This window comes from Oryctolagus cuniculus, chromosome 3, assembly GCF_051225735.1.
Source record: "Oryctolagus cuniculus isolate XC-2025 breed Fujian yellow rabbit chromosome 3, ASM5122573v1, whole genome shotgun sequence".
NCBI lineage: Eukaryota > Metazoa > Chordata > Mammalia > Lagomorpha > Leporidae > Oryctolagus > Oryctolagus cuniculus.
The window spans coordinates 131669679-131690298 of record NC_142869.1 but is presented as its reverse complement, the minus strand read 5'-3'; the positions used below and the strand labels follow the sequence as shown (position 1 = coordinate 131690298).

At 43.7% G+C, this 20620-nt stretch overlaps 1 protein-coding gene across 5 annotated transcripts in view; it reads right to left on the bottom strand.

Annotated features, from left to right (window-relative positions):
- The window catches only part of DOCK4 (dedicator of cytokinesis 4), a 521894-nt gene that overhangs the window by 128644 nt on the left and 372630 nt on the right, over positions 1–20620 (bottom strand). For all 5 annotated transcript variants that reach the window (XM_017342765.4, XM_008258382.5, XM_008258384.5 and 2 more), the window contains exons 24-25: positions 2799–2926; positions 330–464 (exon numbers count right to left, since the gene is read on the bottom strand). In XM_017342765.4, coding sequence (XP_017198254.1) covers positions 330–464; positions 2799–2926 — 263 coding nt within the window. The remainder of the gene's footprint in view (positions 1–329; positions 465–2798; positions 2927–20620) is intronic.

Genomic DNA, 20620 nt, shown 5'->3' with positions numbered 1-20620 from the left:
CTTGGCTTTGGCCTGGCTAGCCCCGGGTGTTATGGTCATCTATGGAGAGAACCAGTGGATAGAAGATCTCACTGTTTCTCTCCCTGCCTGCCTCTGCATCTCTGACTTTCAAATAAGACAGAATTCTTAAAAGAAAAATCTGCTCATTCCAAGGTAGGAAAGAAGCCTCCTACCCCAGTGGCCCTGTAAAAGGAAGGCAGCCTGATGAATGTTTGAAATGCTCACATGTCTTTTTCCCAAGGCCAGACTTCCCCAGGTCTAACAGAAACCCACTCTCCAAGTGACATAAGCAGGCTCTGTTCTGTGTGCCACTCGTCTCAGGCTCTTACAGTGACATCCTGGAACTGGAGCCGCATGCTGGAGCCCGAGGGCTGGGGCCGACTGGTGATCTCCAGGATGGTTCTCAGCAGGATGTCCAGCAGGCTGGCCACGATCACGTCTATCTCCTCCAACACCGATTTTTCCTTAAGAGAAGAAAAGCACGCGCTCAGCAAAGTGTGGCTGAATTCGTTTATGAAAATCTCTCCCGGAAGGGGTGAAAGCCCATCCCCAAATACAGAGTAGAAGGGTCTAAGAACTCAAGAGCATAAGAACGCTCGACTTCACCTCAGGGAATGGCCTTCTCTGACAAAAAACAAAAGGCAGAGAAGTAAAAGGCTTTCAGGGGATACCTGAGATGCAAAACAAACAAACAAACAAAAGAGTTGGCGTGATCCCAGCTATGTGCCTACTAGGGTATGCAGCCCTGGGTGAGCTGGTATCCCTCTCTGGACTTGGTTCTTAAAGTCTGTAATTCCTCAGTTCCTGGCTGTGTTTACATTTGCTCTTCCCACTACTGGAGTTGCACAGGACATTTTGCAAAATTCTATTTTGTATATAAAAAAATCCCTACATGTAAATAGGAAACAGGGATCAATTTAGGCAAATGTCCCTGGCTAGAGAAGACCTAAGATTAGCAGTCACAGCAGGGATGTTTTCCTGAAGCAAAGTTAATCATATCCAAGCCCCTAGGACGTAAGAAACACAAACTTCTCTACACTGAGTATCTGTGGTGGATTTGGGTTCTTACACTTGCAGAAGACCAGATGCACATACATATGTTCCTACCAAGGATTTTGTTAACTGGCCATGGATACTTCTGGAAAGTGAGTTTGAAAGAGCCTGTGGCTAGGATTTTAATTCACATTTACAAGAAAACTCCCAAAGTTTTTCCCCTAATGAATTGGTTTCTGCTCTCAAGTCCTACCAACTAAGTCCAAAAAACGGACTACAAGGAGCAGATGCTTGGCCTAGAGGTTAAGATGCTGTTCAAGACACCTGTGTCTCACATTGCAGTGCCTGGGTTTCATACTTCACTCCAGCTCTTGACAGCAGCTTCATGGTAATACAGACCTGCATTGGTGATGGTTCAAGTGATTAGATTCCTGTCATCCACAGGGGACACCCGGATTGAGTTGCTGGCTCCCAGCTTTAGCTCTATTTGGGCATTTGAGGAACAAACCAGAGGGTGGGAGTACTTGCTCACTGTCTTTCCCTCTGCCTTTCACATTAATTAAGTTAAAACAAGGCTAGAAATTCCAAATAGAAATATTCAAGAAGAAATAAAAGGAAATTACCTCCACAACTGCTGATATTTGATTTTGTCTTTGTGTAGTAAACTATTTCATCTATTTTTACTCTCCATTTGTAGTTTGGTAAAACATTCTCAGTAGGCATGGCAAGTCTGTTCTCTGTTGAATGGTACAAGGGGGTTTTAAGGCAGAACCAACACCTCTGTCCAGCTCCAGGTCATCCCTGGGTCTGGTGGGAGGTAAAAGTGAACTGTCCCCTTCTGGGCAGGTCCTTCTTATTACACTTTCAGAGAGAGGTGCAGCTTCTGCCTTTTTCTCTCAAGTACCAACTTTGTGTCCATACTCCTAGGGCCCCATCTCCAACACTGTCCCTAGGGTCTCACCCTGGTCCACTTATCTTCAGAAACTGATCATGAGTAAGAGCAACAAAAATGGGGAATCTGTAGCATAGAGGAATACGGAGACGGAGAAGCAAGTCTCAGGACTGGTCACCAGGCTGCTTTTCAGAGCCTATTCCAGGTGAGCACAGCGCCTAGTTAACAGCTGCAGATGGACAGCACTGGAGCAGAACATCCTCCCTATGTGGATCCACACCAGACCCCGACCCATGAACACAAGTGCTCTGAGCTGTCCATTGTAAGCAAGCCTGCAATTTTTTCCCATTTTGCACTGTACTCTTTAATGCAATTGCATTGCATGACGAGTCAAGCACATCAGCAGAAATCTCCAAAGCTGAAACAACTTGGAAGATTACTACTGGGGCCAAGGAATAGCTGTGCTCCAAGATACCCCAGTCTCCTGGGGCTGTCCTCTGCTTCTGCAATCTCCATGGGACCAGGCCCAAGGGTCATGGCCAAGTTCAGCCCATCACCACGCAGCTTTTCACAGAATGGGCCCCAGATGACTTGACTTGCAAGCAGTAATTTATTCTTGCCATGGAGCCTTCATCACATCAAGATTAAAGACACATGTGGGAGCTTTTCGCTTTCTAATTTTTCTCACTTCTTCCTTGAATACAAGCTTAGGAAACCCAGGTTATTTGGGGTTACCACAATCTCATAAGGTTTAAAAAGAAATTCTCAGAAGAGAAGCAAAAAGTCCAGCACAGCTAGAAATAAAAGAGTCTCAGAGGGTTCCTCTTTAGTGTGATATCTTTGAAGATTTTGCAAATGCTATTTCCAGAAGGCATTGGATGGGAACTACATACTATGACCTGTATTTACTTACTGAGCTATTTTTCTTGATGAGACAAAATACGTTGCTAAGGATACGCGCGCACATGATCAAGTCCTTCTGCTCTTGCAAGTGGATGTGGAGGTGATGCAACACGACAGGCAGGAGAATGTACCGGGAGTCTGAGGAGAGAAGAATCATTAGTGTCACATCTGTTAAGAGTCCCACGCAAACCTCCGGCGGATCCTTATCTACTTTTTAATCCAACTTTAATTGGTAAAGGATAACAGAAGTAATCGCAAGGGTACTAGTTCTACAAGGTTTTTATTGAAAAGCAGCAGTTCCCTTCCCCAGGGCACCATCGTTGCACCCAGGAGGTCTTTGACTCTTTCAGTCGAAATAGGTTTCTCCCCCTGCCCTGTGATTATTTGTTTTTGCCTCCAAACTTCTAAATCATGTGCTTCGTGAGCTACTTCCTGAATTTTATTCAAGACAGACCATCTACTGACTCTTACCATGGTGGATGAGGATTGGCTTTACCCCTCTCCCTTCATCCCCAGCCTTTCACAAAATTACATCACAATTTCAGATTAAATGAACATTGTAGTTTTGCTGCCATTCTGATTTCCAACACTTTGCTCGTGATCACATTCTCTGTTTTGTTTTTCTCTGTCTGAAAGTGGTTGGGAAATTCTTTGTCCGTGGTAATTCGATATTGCATGATAAGTGCCTTGCTCTGGCCCTCTCAATCCACAAACTCATGCCCTTCAATTCTGGGAACTTGCCTTGAATCCTAGGGTGGTTTCCTCCCCTTTATTTTTCTGTCCTCTGTCTGCAGCTTCAACCACATTCACATTGTGATTTGCTGGAAGTGCCTTCTATTTTTCTCAAACATTTTTCCATCATTTTGTCCAACTTTCTGGTTAATTTCTTACTCTTTCAATCCTGCTAATAATCTTAGTTATGCTGTCACATATTTCATTTTCTTACTCTTAGGACCAGTGTTATGCATGTGTAAACTAGACACACAGGGCTCTGTGCTCAGAGGGGACCATGTTTGCTTTAATGCTTTGCTTCCTTGAAATGTTTTAAAAATTTTATTAATTTTACTTGAGACACACACACACACACACACACACACACAGCTCCCATGTTCCCATGTGGCTGCTCTATTCCTCAAATGCCCGCAACACCTGGGCCTGGCCTGGGACTGCAGCCAGGAGCCAGGAACTCAACTCAGGTCTCCCATGTGGTGACAGGGACCCAACTACTTTGAGCTATCACCTGCTGCTTCCCAGGGTCTATATATTTGCAAGTTGTTGTCAGGAGCTGCAGTTGGGAACCAAAGCCAGTCCGTTTGATGTGAGACACAGGTGTCTCAACCACTAGACGAAACACCCAGTCTCTGCCTTAAAATTCTTAATTTTCAAACAATAGGTCTACATTTTCATTATGCAACCATGCCTATTAATTTCTTGCTGACTGTTCTCTTTTTATAGCTTCCCATTCTTGTTTCATGAATGTACAGATTTAATATCTTCTTGTCTTCCTGAGTTGCCTTTTTTTTTTTTTCAAGTTATTTTTCTGTTTCTTCATTTTGGCCTCTGCTTTTCACCTTAGATGTCCTTCTCCAGTATCTGGTTCTCTTTTGTTGCTCATTCACTTTTGCAAGCTGGAGCCTAAAAGGTTCATCAGCAAAACCAAAAGTTTTGCAAGTGTATGGCATGGCACAGCCTCACCGAAGGACCTCTGGGGTTTCCTTGGGCAGGGCACCTCCCTGTTCCAGTGTCTGAGATGATTCCTGATGGCTGCTCTGCTTCCCTGGAGAGGAGTCTGCCAATCTCCTCTCTGAGGAGCGTGCGCCTCTCCTTATGTAACTTGAAATCCACAAAATGGGGGATGGGAATCTTTCTGTCTAATTTTTTAATTTTTCTGTCCATCTAATCTTAAGGCGTGGAGTCCAGTGTGGAGCCTCATTCCCAAGCCCAGGTTGTCTGATGCTCCTGCATCCAGACCAGATCTGACTCTCTGTGGAGAGTAAACCTTCAGCATTTTGAACAAGAGGGAAGGGGAGCAGGACAAGGCAGGATGCTGACCCCTTGCACATGTATGGCAAATAATCTTCAGCGATAGCCAATACTTCACTTTCTGATGCTTTCTGGGGCTGCCTGGCTCTTCTTAGACTGCACCGTGAAAGAGCGTGCTCCTTAGCTCTAACACAACTCCACACACACGGCGCCTGCACTTCAGCCTTCTTTGACTGCCAGGTCGGTGACCCGCCTCTTTGTAAAAACCGCAGCTTTCTCAAAAGTTACACCTCCTCTCCCATTCTCATATGCATGTGAGCTTACACCTTCACAAAAATACTCCATTCCTAACCAGAGACACAAAACTCTGTTTCAAAACTTAAGCAAATCAGTTCCTGCAACATATAAAGTCTACTTCATAACCAGATAGGGTTTATCCTAAAAGCAATATTTAACATCTGAAAATCCTATCAGTACACTAAAAAGCAGATAGTATCAGGAAAGAAAGATAAATACAGTTGGTCTCTGTCATTTGTGCCAGTTATGTTTTATACATTGCCGAGAACAATTAAACAGCAAATACTAAACGACTATTCCCAGGCGAAAAATAAGAGTAAAGATTGACATAAACATAGATTCAGATATACACAATACAGATGTCACATAGAATACAATCTAAAACAACTCATCTGGGGAGACTTCATTTTCCTTATTTTACAGAAGAGAAATGATCTCAGGTGTTATGTGACTTACCAGAGGCTGTCCCACTCAGAGGTGGCACCTGGCCAGAGAGCTATTGCTGCTTGCACTGCCCTGCCCCCTGCCCTCTACCACCTCCATCCTCTGGTCATTTCTGTTTGAGAGTGGAAATGAAGGCCGAGGGCCACCTTGCTCCACCTCAGCAAGGAAATGTGTACATCCAGTGACTTAACGTTTGTCTCAGCTCAGTGTTTATCTGCGAACGACTGCAAAAGCGCTGTGAGTTTTGATTTTGGGACTGCAAACAAGCTTTAGTAAGCAGGTGGATCTGTAATTATGGGATGTGCCCCAGACTCTTTCTCTGCATTGCTTGGTTTTTCTAAAAGATGTCGTCTGTGCCACAATTCAGATGGACTATTAATGGTTCATAAAAACCCACGTGCCTTTAAAATAGTTTGTATAAATTATAATTCCACTGAGTCACTCAAGAAAAGATACTGTATATAATGAAGAAGCTGAACTTGGAATTAAAAACCTCCACACAAGGAAAATTCCAAGCCCAGATGGTTTCCCTGGTAGGTCTAGGACATAAATAATACATTAGAGAGAAATACAATGTTAATGCACTGGAATTCTCAACATTGTTACCAGGCCAATCTTCTCAAATTGATTGATACAATCAATACAATCTCAGCCAAAATCCTAGCAGGTTTTTTACGAAAAGAAATCAACAAGCTGAAGCCAAAATTGATAGGAATATGCAAAGGACCCAGAAAAGCCAAAACCGTTTTCAGAAAGAACAAATTTGGAAGACTTCTGCTACCCGATTTCAGAACTTTTTATAAAGCTATAGGAATTAAGATAGTAAGGACAAATACACAGATCACTGGACAATAATGGAGTCTAAAAACAGATAGCTGATTTTCAACAGATTCTCTTATTACCAAACTCTACTTAAACTCCCCTAAAGACATTTTCAACTAGGCCTGACTTTTGAACTCCTGTGTTCATCCCTGCATTGTCTAATTTTAGCAAGAATCCTAAGTTATAATTTAACCAAAATATCCCAACTTTGATACCTTATTGGGTTCTTTATTCTCAATCACTCTGTAGGTGATAACTGATGACCCTGGCCTGTGTTCAGCAAGAATCCTGTTACATCATTTTAGTCTGAATCACCCCTTATCTCTATTTCATCTTAGTAATTTTTTGTCCATCAATGCCCATTCTGATTCTTGGTATAAATTTCACTTGCCCATGCTGTATTTGGGGTTGAGCCCAGTCTCTATCTCCCACTGAAAACACCATTACAGTGGTTTCCACACTTAACAAGCATGACCTCCACTTTTGAATAAAGTCTACTGCACATCTTCAACAAGTCTCACTGAATAATTCTTTTCTTTAACAAGTGCCATCAGTCTAATGGAGAAATAATTGTTTCAACAAATGCTGATGTAACAACTGAACACTCAAAAGCAAAAATAAATAAATAAACCTTGGGGGCCCGCATTATGGCACAGTTTGGGACACCTTCATGCCATACTGGAATGTTGGTTTGAGTCCTGGATCCTCTACTTCTGACCCAGCTTTCTGGAAATGCAAACTTGGGAGGCAGCATGTGATGGTCCAAGTAACAGACTCCTGCCATTCACATCTGAGAACTAGATAGAGTTCCTGGCTCCTGGCTTCAGGTTGACCCAGCTTGGCTATTATAGTTATTTGGAGAGTAAACCAAACGTTGGAAGATATCTTCCTCTCTCTCCTCTCTCAAATAAGTAAATAAATAAATCTTTTTTAAAAAAGAACTTTTAGCCTTACCTCACATCAAAAATGGAAATTAACTGGAGTGACCCATAGATCTAAATGCAAGGAGTAAAGCTGAAAACTTTTGGAGGAAAACAGGAGAAAATCCAAGTGACCATGAGCTAGACATGTTTTTTTTTTAATTATTATTATTATTTTTTGACAGGCAGAGTGGACAGTGAGAGAGAGAGACAGAGAGAAAGATCTTCCTTTTCCGTTGGTTCACCCCCCAGTGGCCGTGCTGATCTGAAGCCAGGAGCCAGGTGCCTCTCCTGGTCTCCCATGCGGGTGCAGGGCCCAAGGACATGGGCCATCCTCCACTGCACTCCCAGGACACAGCAGAGAGCTGGACTGGAAGATGAGCAACCGGGACAGGATCCGGTGCACAGACGGGGACGAGAACCCGGTGTGGCAGCGCCGCAGGTGGAGGATTAGCCTATTGAGCTGCGGCACCGTCCAGAAATAATGTTTCTTTTCTTTTCTTTTCTTTTTTTTTTTTTTCTTTTTTTTTTTTTGATAGGCAGAGTGGACAGTGAGAGAGAGAGACAGAGAGAAAGGTCTTCCTTTACCGTTGGTTCACCCTCCAATGGCTGCCGCGGCACCGCGCTGATCCGAAAACAGGAGCCAGGTGCTTCTCCTGGTCTCCCATGGGGTGCAGGGCCCAAGTACTTGGGCCATCCTCCACTGCACTCCCGGCCACAGCAGAGAGCTGGCCTGGAAGAGGGGCAACCGGGACAGAATCCGGTGCCCCGACCGGGACTAGAACCTGGTGTGCCGGCGCCGCAAGGCGGAGGATTAGCCTATTGAGTCACGGCGCTGGCCCAGAAATTTTTCTTAAAAAGTTACAAAAGGCACAAACTATCAAAGAAAATAAATGATTAATTAGATTTGTTAAAATAAAAATTCTACTTGACTTGCACCACTAACTCTGTGCTATGAAGACCACCCCTCTACATGGCACAGGCTCTTTCTCCAGCAACCTACCTTGGAAACTCAAATGACACAGTGCCTCCTTCCAAATGCACATCAAAATTCTACTGACTGGTTCCTCATGGATACCCAGAAACTTTTTTTTTAAGTGCCAATACATCACCAGGAGAGGCCCAAATTAACTCCAGCGACTCCTTCAAACCTCTCAGACACCATACTGACAGGCACTCGCAATGTCTGGAAGGATGAACCAGGAAGAGCACCAGGCAATTGTGTAATTAAACATCTGTTTTCCTTCCACCTAACAACCTGCTTATATGAACAGGGGCTCTTTTTCCTTTGTGAAACTAACATTTACCACTGCCTTCCCATCAACTGGACCGGAACTTGAACTCTACCTTTCTGTCTCCCAATGTTAACCAATGTTTACCAATTTCTTTATAACCACAAATATTCGCCAAAATAGTATGTCACCCTAATATCCCTTCTAGCCAGCTTAGGAGTTGCTGCTGAGATGGGCACAGGGGTAGGAGGACTTGCTACATACCTCTGCTACCACTGGACCCTTTCTAAAGATATACAATACAGTTTAGATAGTATGTCTCAAAGCCTGTAAGGTTCAAGACCAAGTTGACTCCCTGGCCGTGATAACCTCACAAAATCAACGTGGCATGCACATGGTAACAGCATAAAACGGGTCTGTATGTATTCCTAGAGGAAGAATGCCACTTTCATGTCAACTGATCCGGTTCTGTCAGGGATCATGCTGCTTGCAAACTGGAGGACAGGTCATCCAAAATTCAACAACAGACGCCTGACCCTTAAAACAACTGGTTTCAAAAATCTCGGCTGCCTTGTCTTGCGCCCCCTCTCGGCTGCCTTGTCTTGCAACCCCTGTCACTCCCCTTGTTTCTTCTTGTGTCTCTAGGGCCACTCCTCCTTCAGCTGCTGACTTGCTCACTCAGTGGTCCAGAACCTTACTCAAATCCATGTCACATCATCAGTCTGCTCAAAGGAGCCCAATCCCAGCCACAGCTCCAGCAATCTCAGCCCTAGCTCGGGGGAGGGGAGGAACCATTCCACTAACTGTGCCCATTCTCAGCAGGCAGCAGATGGGGAGACTGTCCCTGCCCGCATCCCCCGGTTCCCACCCTTCCCCAGAAACATTTTTCCATGTAATATCCAGCTTTTTATTCTTTTCCTTGCGTTCTTTCTTCCTTCATATATGTATATATAGGCAGCATGTGTTAGTACTTGCTAGGCCATTGGGACCCAAACAGTTAATTCCAAAAACCATGGTAAAAATGGGGCACGAATAGTTAATCTCAAATCTAGCAATTTTACTGCCTGGTACCCTGTCAGGCCAGCTCCAACTGCTGTGAATGCCGCTTCCTGGATGTACCAGACTGACAAAATCACACATTGTAACTAAGGGGTCTTCTGCCCATTTAAACCCACCTTATTACAATGCATGCATAGCCCCATCCCAACCAACAGCATAAACAGGCTGTTGCCCACAGGCTGGAGGGCTGAATCTCTTCTCAGATACCCCTGCCTGTTGTCCTGTGACCCTGTATCCTAATAAAAATCATGAGGAATGCAAACTAGGTATCCACAACTGGGGAAGTGCCTGTATCAGTGTTTGCCTGATTTCTTTTACCATCTTTTTTATTTACTTCAGGAGTTAGGTTTGATGTCTCCTATGTCTTTTTTTTTTTTTTTTTTTTTTTTAAGATTTTATGTATTAGAGAGGTAGAGTTAAAGATAGAGAGAAAGGGCCCTCCATCTGCTGCTTCACTCCCCTAATGGTCATGACAGCCAGAGCTGGGCTGATCCGAAGCCAGTAGGCAGGAGCTTCTTCTGGGTCTCCCACGAGGGTGCTGTCCCAGGCCATTAGCAGAGAGTGGGATTGGAAGAGGAGCAGCTGGGACATGAACCAATGTCCAGCGCCCATATGGGAATCCCAGCACTGCAGGCGGAGGCTTAGCCTACTATGCCATAGTACTGAACCCTCCTATGTCTTTTGATGCCTGTCACCAGGCTACCAATGCTAGGAAGTCTAGTCTTCATGACATAAGGCACAAGCATTCTATACGAATAGAGTATTAAAATCCAACCCTGTCAAATAATTTATTATGAACCTTTTTTAAACAATAAGCCTTGCTGGGAACTTAAATACTTATTTACAAATCAATTACTTGACAAAAAGAATCAAGAGAAAGGAACTGAAAACTTAAATATCAGGAATCACTGCCTGGTGATGTTAATTAGGGAGGAAGATAAAGCTTATCTGATATGTTCCTGCAGGTAGTGGGATTCAATTTCTGAAAATTCAATTTGCAACCAACTGTTAAGAAAATATCTACTGCCAAAGAAGTATTAGGTGAACACATAATTTCTGTGCGGTGTGGATAAACAGAAATACCTGACTAGCCTGCAGATTTGTTTTTCCGGGTTACTGATTTGTCGAAATGCTAGCTCTAACCTTTAACAGAAAACACCTGGACCCGTCAAGTAGGCTCTTCCCTAAAAAAAGGTAAAACAAAATAAAAAACAACAAAAAAAACCCCACAGTTGAACACATACACTAATTTTTCTTACACTTAGCAACTGAATTGTAACACAGATTCTACTCTTAAAAGGGCCAGGACACCAATATTCCCTACTCGGGTCCTTGATTGTGTAAAGTGGCTTTTGCTCTCTACCTGGACACACTTGATAGTATAAAGCCAGCTCCCTTCAGTCTTTTCCAATGGGCGTGAAGCTAGGAAGGGGTAGCTAAGAGATGCTGGTAAACTCCCTTCTTCAGGTTAACTTTGAGGAAAGCCAGACCTCTGCTTCCTCTATCTACAAGCTTTAGACAAAGATCCTTTTTATCGACTTATTTACACTAGGAATTGAACTGTCAAACTCACAAAACCTGTACATAAGTAGATGCTGCAGCACAGACATACACACACCCAGAGAGGGAAAGACCGCAGATTCAGGGGGCTACATTGTCATGCGGACAGCATCAGAACCATAGAGGAAAACAAGAGGGGTGGGCTATGGAGGATCTGTGTGTTGTTTACAGAACTCATCCAATGGCTTCAATCCCACCCTGGACGCCTCCACCATGGAACATCCTTCCTGAGCAAAACGCATGCTGTGTACTTTCTGCTTCTGTCATTTGCATCTTCTCCTAGCCTGGGACTCCCATTCAAACCACTGTTCTATGGTTCACCCTTCCATCAACAGTTGCTTCTCTAATTTTCTTTTTTTTTTCTTACACATCATTAATTCAGAAGCTATTGCTGCTACACCCTGATTCTCAGAGACAGGACACAGTAGTCACTCATGAAACACCTGTCAGGCACCTATGTACACCAGACACTATTATGGAGGCTAGAGTTAAACTTGTGACTAAAGGAAATACAGTCCTTGCCCTCTTGGCGAGGAAAACAGACATTAAACAACTAATTTCCCAATCTTTATTGGGTTACAGTTGTGTTGGGTGATCGAAAAGGTAAAACACAGTACACTACGAGTGTAATGATAGAGTGGGTGGAGTAGAAAGGTTTCTTGGGAAAATGAGAGTGAACCTGGGCCCTGAAGGGTGAGTGGAGATTAACTGGGTGCTGGAGGAGCTGGAGAAGGTGGCTTCTGAACAGACGAAAGTGGTAAGGATATGGGAAAGGCAGGTGGGCAAGATTTGGGGCCCAGAAGATCAAATCCTGCAGTGGAACAAAATAACCAGGATGTGCACAAGGAGTTGGGAGTGCATTATCCAGCATTTCTCTGAAAGCACTACTGTGACATGGATGGCTGGGCTAAAGGCCACAGGGGAAGCACCCATGGAAGTGCTGAGGCCATGCAGCCCAGGTGCAGCCGGACTGCACATGCAGCAGTGGGGTTGGAGAACAGGGCTGATTCTGAAAGATGCTAGGGCGGCACATAAGAATGCTTGGTGACTGGCAGAGATGAAGGGCCGGGCAGTGGTTTCAAGGGTGACTCGGAGTTTTCTAGGTGGACGGGTTGCCAGGCCGTGAGCAGGCTAAGAGAGCACAAGGCTGACATTTCCATTTTAGACAGGCTGAGGTGAAGGAGCCATGAGACATGCACACAGAGGTGTTGTCAGGATGGAAGGACGCTCAGGCTCAGAGTGCAGAGGAGAAATCTGGCCCAGATCTACAAATCTGAGAGTTGTGCTGGCACAGGGGACACTAGTGGGGATGCTGTGGGTGGGATGCACTCTGAGATCTGCTAACATTTACCCGCTACATAGCACCCTATAAACTTTCCCATCACAACTGCAGTCAGACCTTATCATAGTACAATACTTGCTCGAAGTCTGTTTTTGTGCTAGGTTATAAGCAAAGGGCAGAGACACTGTTAAATTAGCTCTAATATTTCCAAAATAATGTATTACTAATATGAGTTTAATATTGCTGGAAGCCTGCCCACCATGGATATTGCATGAATGAATGCATGGGCTTCATCACTGGATATCAGAGACAACTGAAATGGAGCTTGACATTTTTGTCTTCTTGTTCCAACACAGCTTCAATGGGAAGAGGGTAGGAAGCCCATGATCGCAGTCCAGTCGACTGGTGGAATGAGAAGGCCATGCCAAGATAGCCACTGGCAATGGAGCCTGCCTGGCAACAGGCTGTGATTGGATGGCTTTGGAAACTGCCTGGCTGTGATTGGTTAGGGCATAAACTGCCCCTTGACTGGATTGGCTGCCTTTTGGCTATATAAGCTACTGTACCAACTGAAATAAATGAGTCTGCAGGCTGCTCGCCTCTGGCCTGCTTTCACCTGGCTCCCGGGGTCTATGTGGTGACTCCGCGCCTCTTGCCCCCACCACACTCCTCCTCTCAGAACGAATCTACCTCAACAGTTGACAATGACTGCTAGCTGGTGCATGCCCTGAGCACTAACAGAGTTATTCCCATCACCATGCAAAGCACCAAGCTGCTGGGGGACTTGTTTATCTGCTTATCCTGAAACTCTGTGCAGATGTGAATGAGTGACAGACAGAGGGGAACACAGGTGAGTGGGCCAGGGAGGAGGCTGCGATAATTACAGGAATGGAGACTCAAAGGGGCAGTACACTAATGATTTGTTCTCAAGGCTTCCTTGAGATCCCAGGTAATTCTATAATATAATTATATTCTTACAGTGAATAAGCAACACAAAATCTGTATACTTTTCCGAATGGCCCTTTATTCTCCCTCTGCTCATGGAGAAAACAGGGCCTGATGCATGTGACTCTGTCTACTGCTTCACAAGCACTGACCAGCAGGAAAACTTTCAACAAGTGGCTTTTTCTTTTTCCAAAGGTTGGGATATTATCTTTATTTGGAATTTATTTGTAGGATTAGTCAAGAAAATGTTCATCAAAGTAATTAACATGAAAACTCTACCATATAATATCATCCAAATAATGGTCTCCTTTGGATCCCTGTTACACCACATTTTCCATCTACTGCCAAAGAGAAAAACTTTTACTCCAACAGAGACAAAGGTAGTAGAAAAGCTTTATATTATTAAGACAACTTTTAATTGAAACGATTAAAAGATTAATTTTTAAATATATGGATAGTATAAATGTTCATAGTTGATGGCTTTTGTTTTGCATAATATTTGGTCATTCACTCTGTCAATGTAGCTGTGCTAAAAAATTTAAAAAGCATATAAAGTAGTAGAGATGGCTGAAGTACTTGGGCCCCTGCACCCACGTGGGAGGCCTGGGAGAAGCTCCTGGCTCCTAGCTTCGAATTGGCTCAGCTCCAGCTGTTATGACCAACAACAAATGGCATTTTCCATTGAATGAAAATTTAGTCACTCGCAAGACAATAAAAGTCGATACTAAATGGAACTTGAACTACATTCTATGAAGGAAAAGCTACAAAGTATCCATCCATTGTAGATGATTTTTAGTGTTGAAGTTGTCAAATGAAAACCTATTGATATCCTTCTCTTAAATTATGGCCTCAAATTGGGGGATGAGGGAGGCATTAATTCTTAGGCTATACGTTAAAAATAGTTTAATAGTCTACATTCCTTTCTCTCCCCATCCCCTCACTCTTTTTAAATAGCAACCTGATATCAAAAAATTGCCAATGGAGACTGAGGAATTTCTCCTGAAAAGAAAAAAAATACATTTAATTATTTTATTACAAAATTCCTACCCTAAAATACTTGAATTTTTATTTTAGTGGCAAAAGAAACTAGCATTGCTATGCTTCTCACAAATGGTACATTATCAGTGCATTTAGGTCTTTATATTTACTTCTACTATCTGAGTGGATTTTGCCTGACAAGTAGATCAATTATCCCCAACTAGAGACATATATAACTTTCTCTTAGCAAGAAAATAGCCGAGCAATGACTGCAGACTTCTGCTAACCAAATCAAGTATCAAGCAAGGGGGTCAAATCAAGGTCAATGTCAAACCCACTGCACCAGCAGAATCTGAGCTTGCAGAGTTTAAGAGACCCAATCCATGACCTCTTGCTACCATGCCCTAACCTGCTCCTCTCTGCTAACAGACTCCACACTTCCTTTCTGCACAGCTACTATGCATCAAATCTATTCTTTTGCTGTTGACAAAGCAATTCCAGCAAAATAATTCAGACTTTCCTGTGGCTGGTCTCCAAGAATAGCAAAAATATGGGGATGGAGATGTGCGCAGCAGATTAAGCTGCTGCCTGCGATGCTGGCATCCCATAAGAACACTGGTTCAAGTCTTGGCTGCTTTACTTCCAGTCCAGCTCCTTGTTAATGTGCCTGGGAAAGCAGAAGGCATCCCAAGTGCTTGGGCCCCTGCACTCACATAGAAACCTGGATGGATTTCCAGGCTCCTGGCTTTCACCTGGCTCATCCCTGGCAGTTGCAGTAATTCGAGGAGTGAACCAGTAGGCGGAAGATCTTTCTCTCTGTCTTTTGCTCTCTCTCTGTAACTCTGCCTTTGAAATAAATAATTTTTTTATTTTTAAAAGGAATAATAACATTTAGGGATAAAGGAAAGGAGTACCAGTTCTTAATTCCTTAAATAAGTATGTCTGGGCCCCAGATGATCCAGACATTGAATATCACCTACTGAGATTCCCAACGTAGCTACGTCCTTCAGTTAGGGTCAGGTGCCCTTGCCTTATCTTGAGGACGTGACCAAGGGGATGATTTGGTCCTCTTGCCTGACTGTGGAATGATTCCTCTTGCCTGCCCTGTCCAGCCACGAAGCTGTGCAGTGATCTTTAACTCGACCTGACTTGAATCTTCCTATGACATCATTCCATTCTATCTTTGGTGCTGACCTTAGTATGTGTCTTCCTTTCTGTCTTCTCTATGTGTTAACTGCTTTCTTTTTTTTTTTTTTCTTCATTAAAATATTATTCATTTGAGAGGGAGAGAAAGAGAGAGGGAGGGAGGGAGGGAGGGGGAGAGAGAGAGAGAGAGAGAGAGAGAGAGAGAGAGAGAGAGAAACAAGCCCTAGCTTTCTCTGTTGTTTATTCCCCAAACACCCAGGCTGGGGGCTAAAGCATCAGGAATGCAATCCAGTCTCCCAAGTGAGTGGCAGAATCCAACTCAACTACTTGAGCCTTCACTGCTGCCCCCAGGATGTGCAGTTGCAAGAAGCTGGTGTCAGAAGCCAGAGCTTTGATTGCTCTCAGGTACTCCGATGGGGCATGCAGGCATCCTAACTGGGATCTTAACTAGGCCAGACACCTGCTGTGCTAATTTGTAATCTAAGTTCAATCAAGATAGCACATTCTGGCGCCGGTGCGGTGGTGTAGCAGGTAAAAATGCTGCCTGCAGTGCCCGCATCCCACAGTGCTGGTTCAAGTCCTGGCTGCTCCACTTCTGATTCAGCTCTCTGCTATGGCCTGGGAAAGCAGTAGAAGATAGCCCAAGTCTTGGGCCCCTGCACCTGCGTGGGAGACCTGGAAGAAGCTCCTTGCTCCTGGCTTTGGATCAGCCCAGCTCTGTCTGTTGCAGCCACCTGGGTAGTGAACCAGCGAATGAAAAATTCTCTCTCTGCCTCTTCCTCTCTGTAACTCTGCCTTTCAAATATCTATCTATCTATCTATCTATCTTTAAAGAACATTCTGCAGCCATATTGTTTCCTTTGCATGCATCCTCTGCTTTTTTCCCCTTGGGATTTGTGATGGTTAATTTTAATGTGTTCGCTCAACTGGGCAATGGAAAATTTCCAGACACTTTAAGATACTTGGTTAAATATTATTCTGGGTGTCTGTGATGATATTTCTGGATGAGAATAGCATGGGAATGGGCAGACTGAGTAGAGCAGATGGTTCTCCCTAAGATTGGTGGGCTTCATCCAACCAGTTGAAGACATGATGAGAACAACAGGCTGAGTACAGATTCACTTTGCCTGACTATTTTTGAGCTAAATGACTGGTCTTCTCTGGCCTTCAGATGCAGGCTCAGGTCACGCCTATATCACTGGACCTCCTGCTTCTCAGGTCTTTGGTCTTGGACTGGAATTATGTCTTCAGTTTTTTTTTTTTAAATAGGTTTATTTATTTATTTTTTTGACAGGCAGAGTGGACAGTGAGAAAGACAGAGAGAAAGGTCTTCCTTTGCCGTTGGTTCACCCTCCAATGGCCGCCACGGCCAGCGCACCACGCTGATCCGATGGCAGGAGCCAGGAACTTCTCCTGGTCTCCCATGGGGTGCAGGGCCCAAGAACTTGGGCCATCCTCCACTGCACTCCTGGCCACAGCAGAGAGCTGGCCTGGAAGAGGGGCAACCAGGACAGAATCCGGCCCCCCGACTGGGACTAGAACCCGGTGTGCCGGCGCCGCAAGGCGGAGGATTAGCCTAGTGAGCCGCGGCGCCGGCATGTCTTCAGTTCTAAGGGGTCTCCAGCTTATAGACAGTTAAGGGAATTCTTCAGCCTCCATAAGTGTGAGAGTCAATTTCTTATATCAAATCTTTGTGGGTTTTTTTTTTTTTTTTTTTGGACAGGCAGAGTTAGACAGTGAGAGAGAGAGAGAGAGATAGACAGAGAGAGAAACAGAGAGAAAGGTCTTTCTTTTTCTGTTGGTTCACCCTCCAAATGGCCACCATAGCTGGCACGCTGCGCTGATCTGAAGCCAGGAGCCAAGCACTTCCTCCTGGTCTCCCATGCGGGTGCAGGGCCCAAGCACTTGGGCCATCCTCCACTGCCTTCCCGGGCCACAGCAGAGCGCTGGGCTGGAAGAGGAGCAACTGGGACAGAATCCGGTGCCCCAACTGGGACTAGAACCTGGTGTGCTAGCGCCGCAGGCGGAGGATTAGCCAGGTGAGCCACGGTACCGGCCAAATCTTTGTTTATATATATCATATTAGCTTTGTTTTCCTGCAAAGCCCTGACTGATACAGGATTTTAATACAATGTCAACTTTTAACACTTCCTGGATCCCTTGGTGGTAGGTGGGTAACACTTGACATTTCCAAAATGTTTTGAAATTTCTTAAAACATGGACGAATTGTACTCTTTACTTATTTCTCTGGCTAATGTGAACTCTCCCAAACAGATCAGGTTATTTATTTATATTTTTTCAGATTCTTTTTACTTCTGTAACCAGTTCTTTTCTGCTGATCAGAAATAAGCTGAGAATGAAAATCTTCTTCATCATAATCTATGTTCAGAGAAATGGAACTGGTATTATGTGGGTCAAGAATTAACCTGTTTTCTTTTTTTAGCAAATACCCATCCAGTCAATATTCTATAATGTTTTTATCTCTACTTTATCTCACCTCCATTTCATGTGTATAATATTAATGAGGAAAATGCCATTTAATTTATTACCTCTATTTGGTCAGGATGTACATACATAAGTGCAGCATTTCTGTGTCTCATTTTTTTTTTTACTTTCAATAAATAAATAAAATTCTTGAGATTTCTGAGAGCTTTTCACTTTCTGACATGCACCTAAGCCATCATTGCTTTTAAATATGTTGTTTCCTTTCCTATGTGGTAAGAGGAATAACAGTCCCTCACAATGTCCATGTTTTAATTATGAATGCTGAGAGAGAGAGAGACAGAGACAGAGAGTGAGTGAGAGACCAAAGGCAGGTTTGATTGAGTGAAGGATTTTGAGGTGGGAAGATTATTCTGGGTTCTCAGAGCTGGCTCAGTGTAAATCAAGGGTCCTTATAGGTGGCAGATACAAGTGAATCGGTCAGAGGGACTTGAGATTCTGCAGTTGCTGCCTCTGAAAAGGGCAGGGGGCCATGAGCCAAGAGATGCAGGAACCCCCTGAAGCCTCAAGACAGAAAAATGAATTGTTTCCTAGACCTTCCAAAGAAGAACGCAGCTCTAGCCATGCTTGATTTAACTCAGGGAGAGCCATTTTGGACTTCAGCCCAACAGAACTATAAGATAAGAATTGTAGGTAGTTTTAGGCCACCAAGGTTGTAGTCACTGGTAGAGCTGCAATGGGAAACTGCTACAATCACCAAAACATGAGTCTTATTTCACCAGTTTTGGTGATGCTGTTCATTTCTTCATGTTTATAGAAGTTTTTTTTAAAACCTATTTCTTTTCATTTGGATATTGTTAACAATGGGGAAATATGATAAAAAAAAAACAGTGCACTTTTTTGGGGGGGAAGGAGAGGTCCAAGTATTACATCCAACTCCAATACCTGCTATCTTGAAGGGACTACTATAGCAACCTCCCTGATTGTGTCTCTTTGCATCCCTACCACAGCCTTTGTTACCCAGTTTTATATTGGTTACCTCCTCCTCTTCCTCTCTGCTTGGACAGAATCTGCCTAGATCTTGTGAGATCGCACCCTTGTAGGATCACACCCTCCTCTTAACCACAGTCCAAGATATCTTGTCTGATTCTTTGACACTATTTGTAGAGCCTGCTATTTGCATTGCTCATCTTGTTTACCTTCCAAAGTCTTTTTTTTTTTTTTTTTTAACCAGACAAGAGACATGCCCATCTTCTCCAAGGTCAAGGTTACTGACTTAGTACTTCAAAGTCACTAGAAGCACTTCCCAGGTTTCCTTAGCCCAATCATGGGGTCCCACAGGATTTAAGCAAAGGGTAGTTTGAGTCTTGGAAGACTCCTGGGGATACTTCCTATTCTTTTCCAAGAAGATATACTTCTTCCTGATGTGTCATTCACACATGACAGTTGCTGTTTGCTTCAATGATGACTCAGTAAACAACTAGCCAAGCTGCATCCTGCTAGGGCGGTGGTGAGAGAAGCTTTCTTCCTTTGTTGACTACAAGTTGCTTTTGCTTCTGCCTAACAGTCCTCCACAGAAGCATCCCCCATGGTGCAAGCAGGCAGGATTGCCCCCTCCCTGTCACCCAGCATGAGCAACTTCTTGACATTGGCTCCAAGCCTCTCTACCAGGGTTCTGGCATGGACTCCCAAGCCTATATATTTCCTGGGTTTCATGAGCCCTTCCATCTCTTACTCCTGGAAATATTCTCATCAACTTCCGTGAGACCCACTGAATTTGCTGCTGAATCAAAGCAGCTTCTTCCCTTGATCTCTCTCTGGTCCTGAATTTTCCACTGCCTATCGAGTGCCATGAGTCAACTGGAGAAGGGGCCACAGACAGAGCACAGCTCCCGGAGGCATCAATCAACGCAATTTCCCCACACTTGGAAGTAACTGTGATACCTGGGTTGCTCTTCTGGTGTAAGATTTTAACCTAACAGAATTATCTGAGTCGGGGAGGAATACACTGGCAATCACCAACTTCTCTATGACAAGAAAGAGCTCTCCTTAGTTTGGTGAAAGCAGAGGTGATTCTTAAGTTATAACTGGGGAGCCTGGTGGGATGCCACACTCCCCATTCCCTGGCTTCCGCAGGCCACAGAAGCCCTGGGCTCTGAGCAGCAAAGTTTGAAAACTACTCCAAGAAATAGCTTTCCTCCAGGATGGGATTTCCTTTACATTGTTTGAAGCATTATTTATTGAAGAAAACAAAAAAGAATACATATCAGAAGTCTGTCAAAAGGAAAAAAAATAAATTAACCAAGATTTATTATTCCAGTGGAAGATTATACAACAGCAAAAGAAAATCTAAAGCTATACAAAAATCCCAAATCCAAAATACTCTCAAACCCACAACTTTTTGAGTATGGACCTGGTTCCACAGTGGAAAATTCCACATCTGACCGCATGTGACAGATCAATCAAAATGCAAGTATACTAAAAAAATTGCATAAAATTATTTTCACATTATGTGTAGAAGGTATACATAAAACATAAATGAGTTTTGTGTTTAGATTTGGGTTCTATCTCCAAGATACCTCATGAAGTTCAAGCACATATCCAAAAGTTTGTAAAATGTAGAATTAAACAATAAGTTTATTTTGGTGCAAAAAAATTGGAAATTGTGCATAATATTTTCATAATTCACATTTTCTATGAACTTTTTTTAAGATTCCTTGTA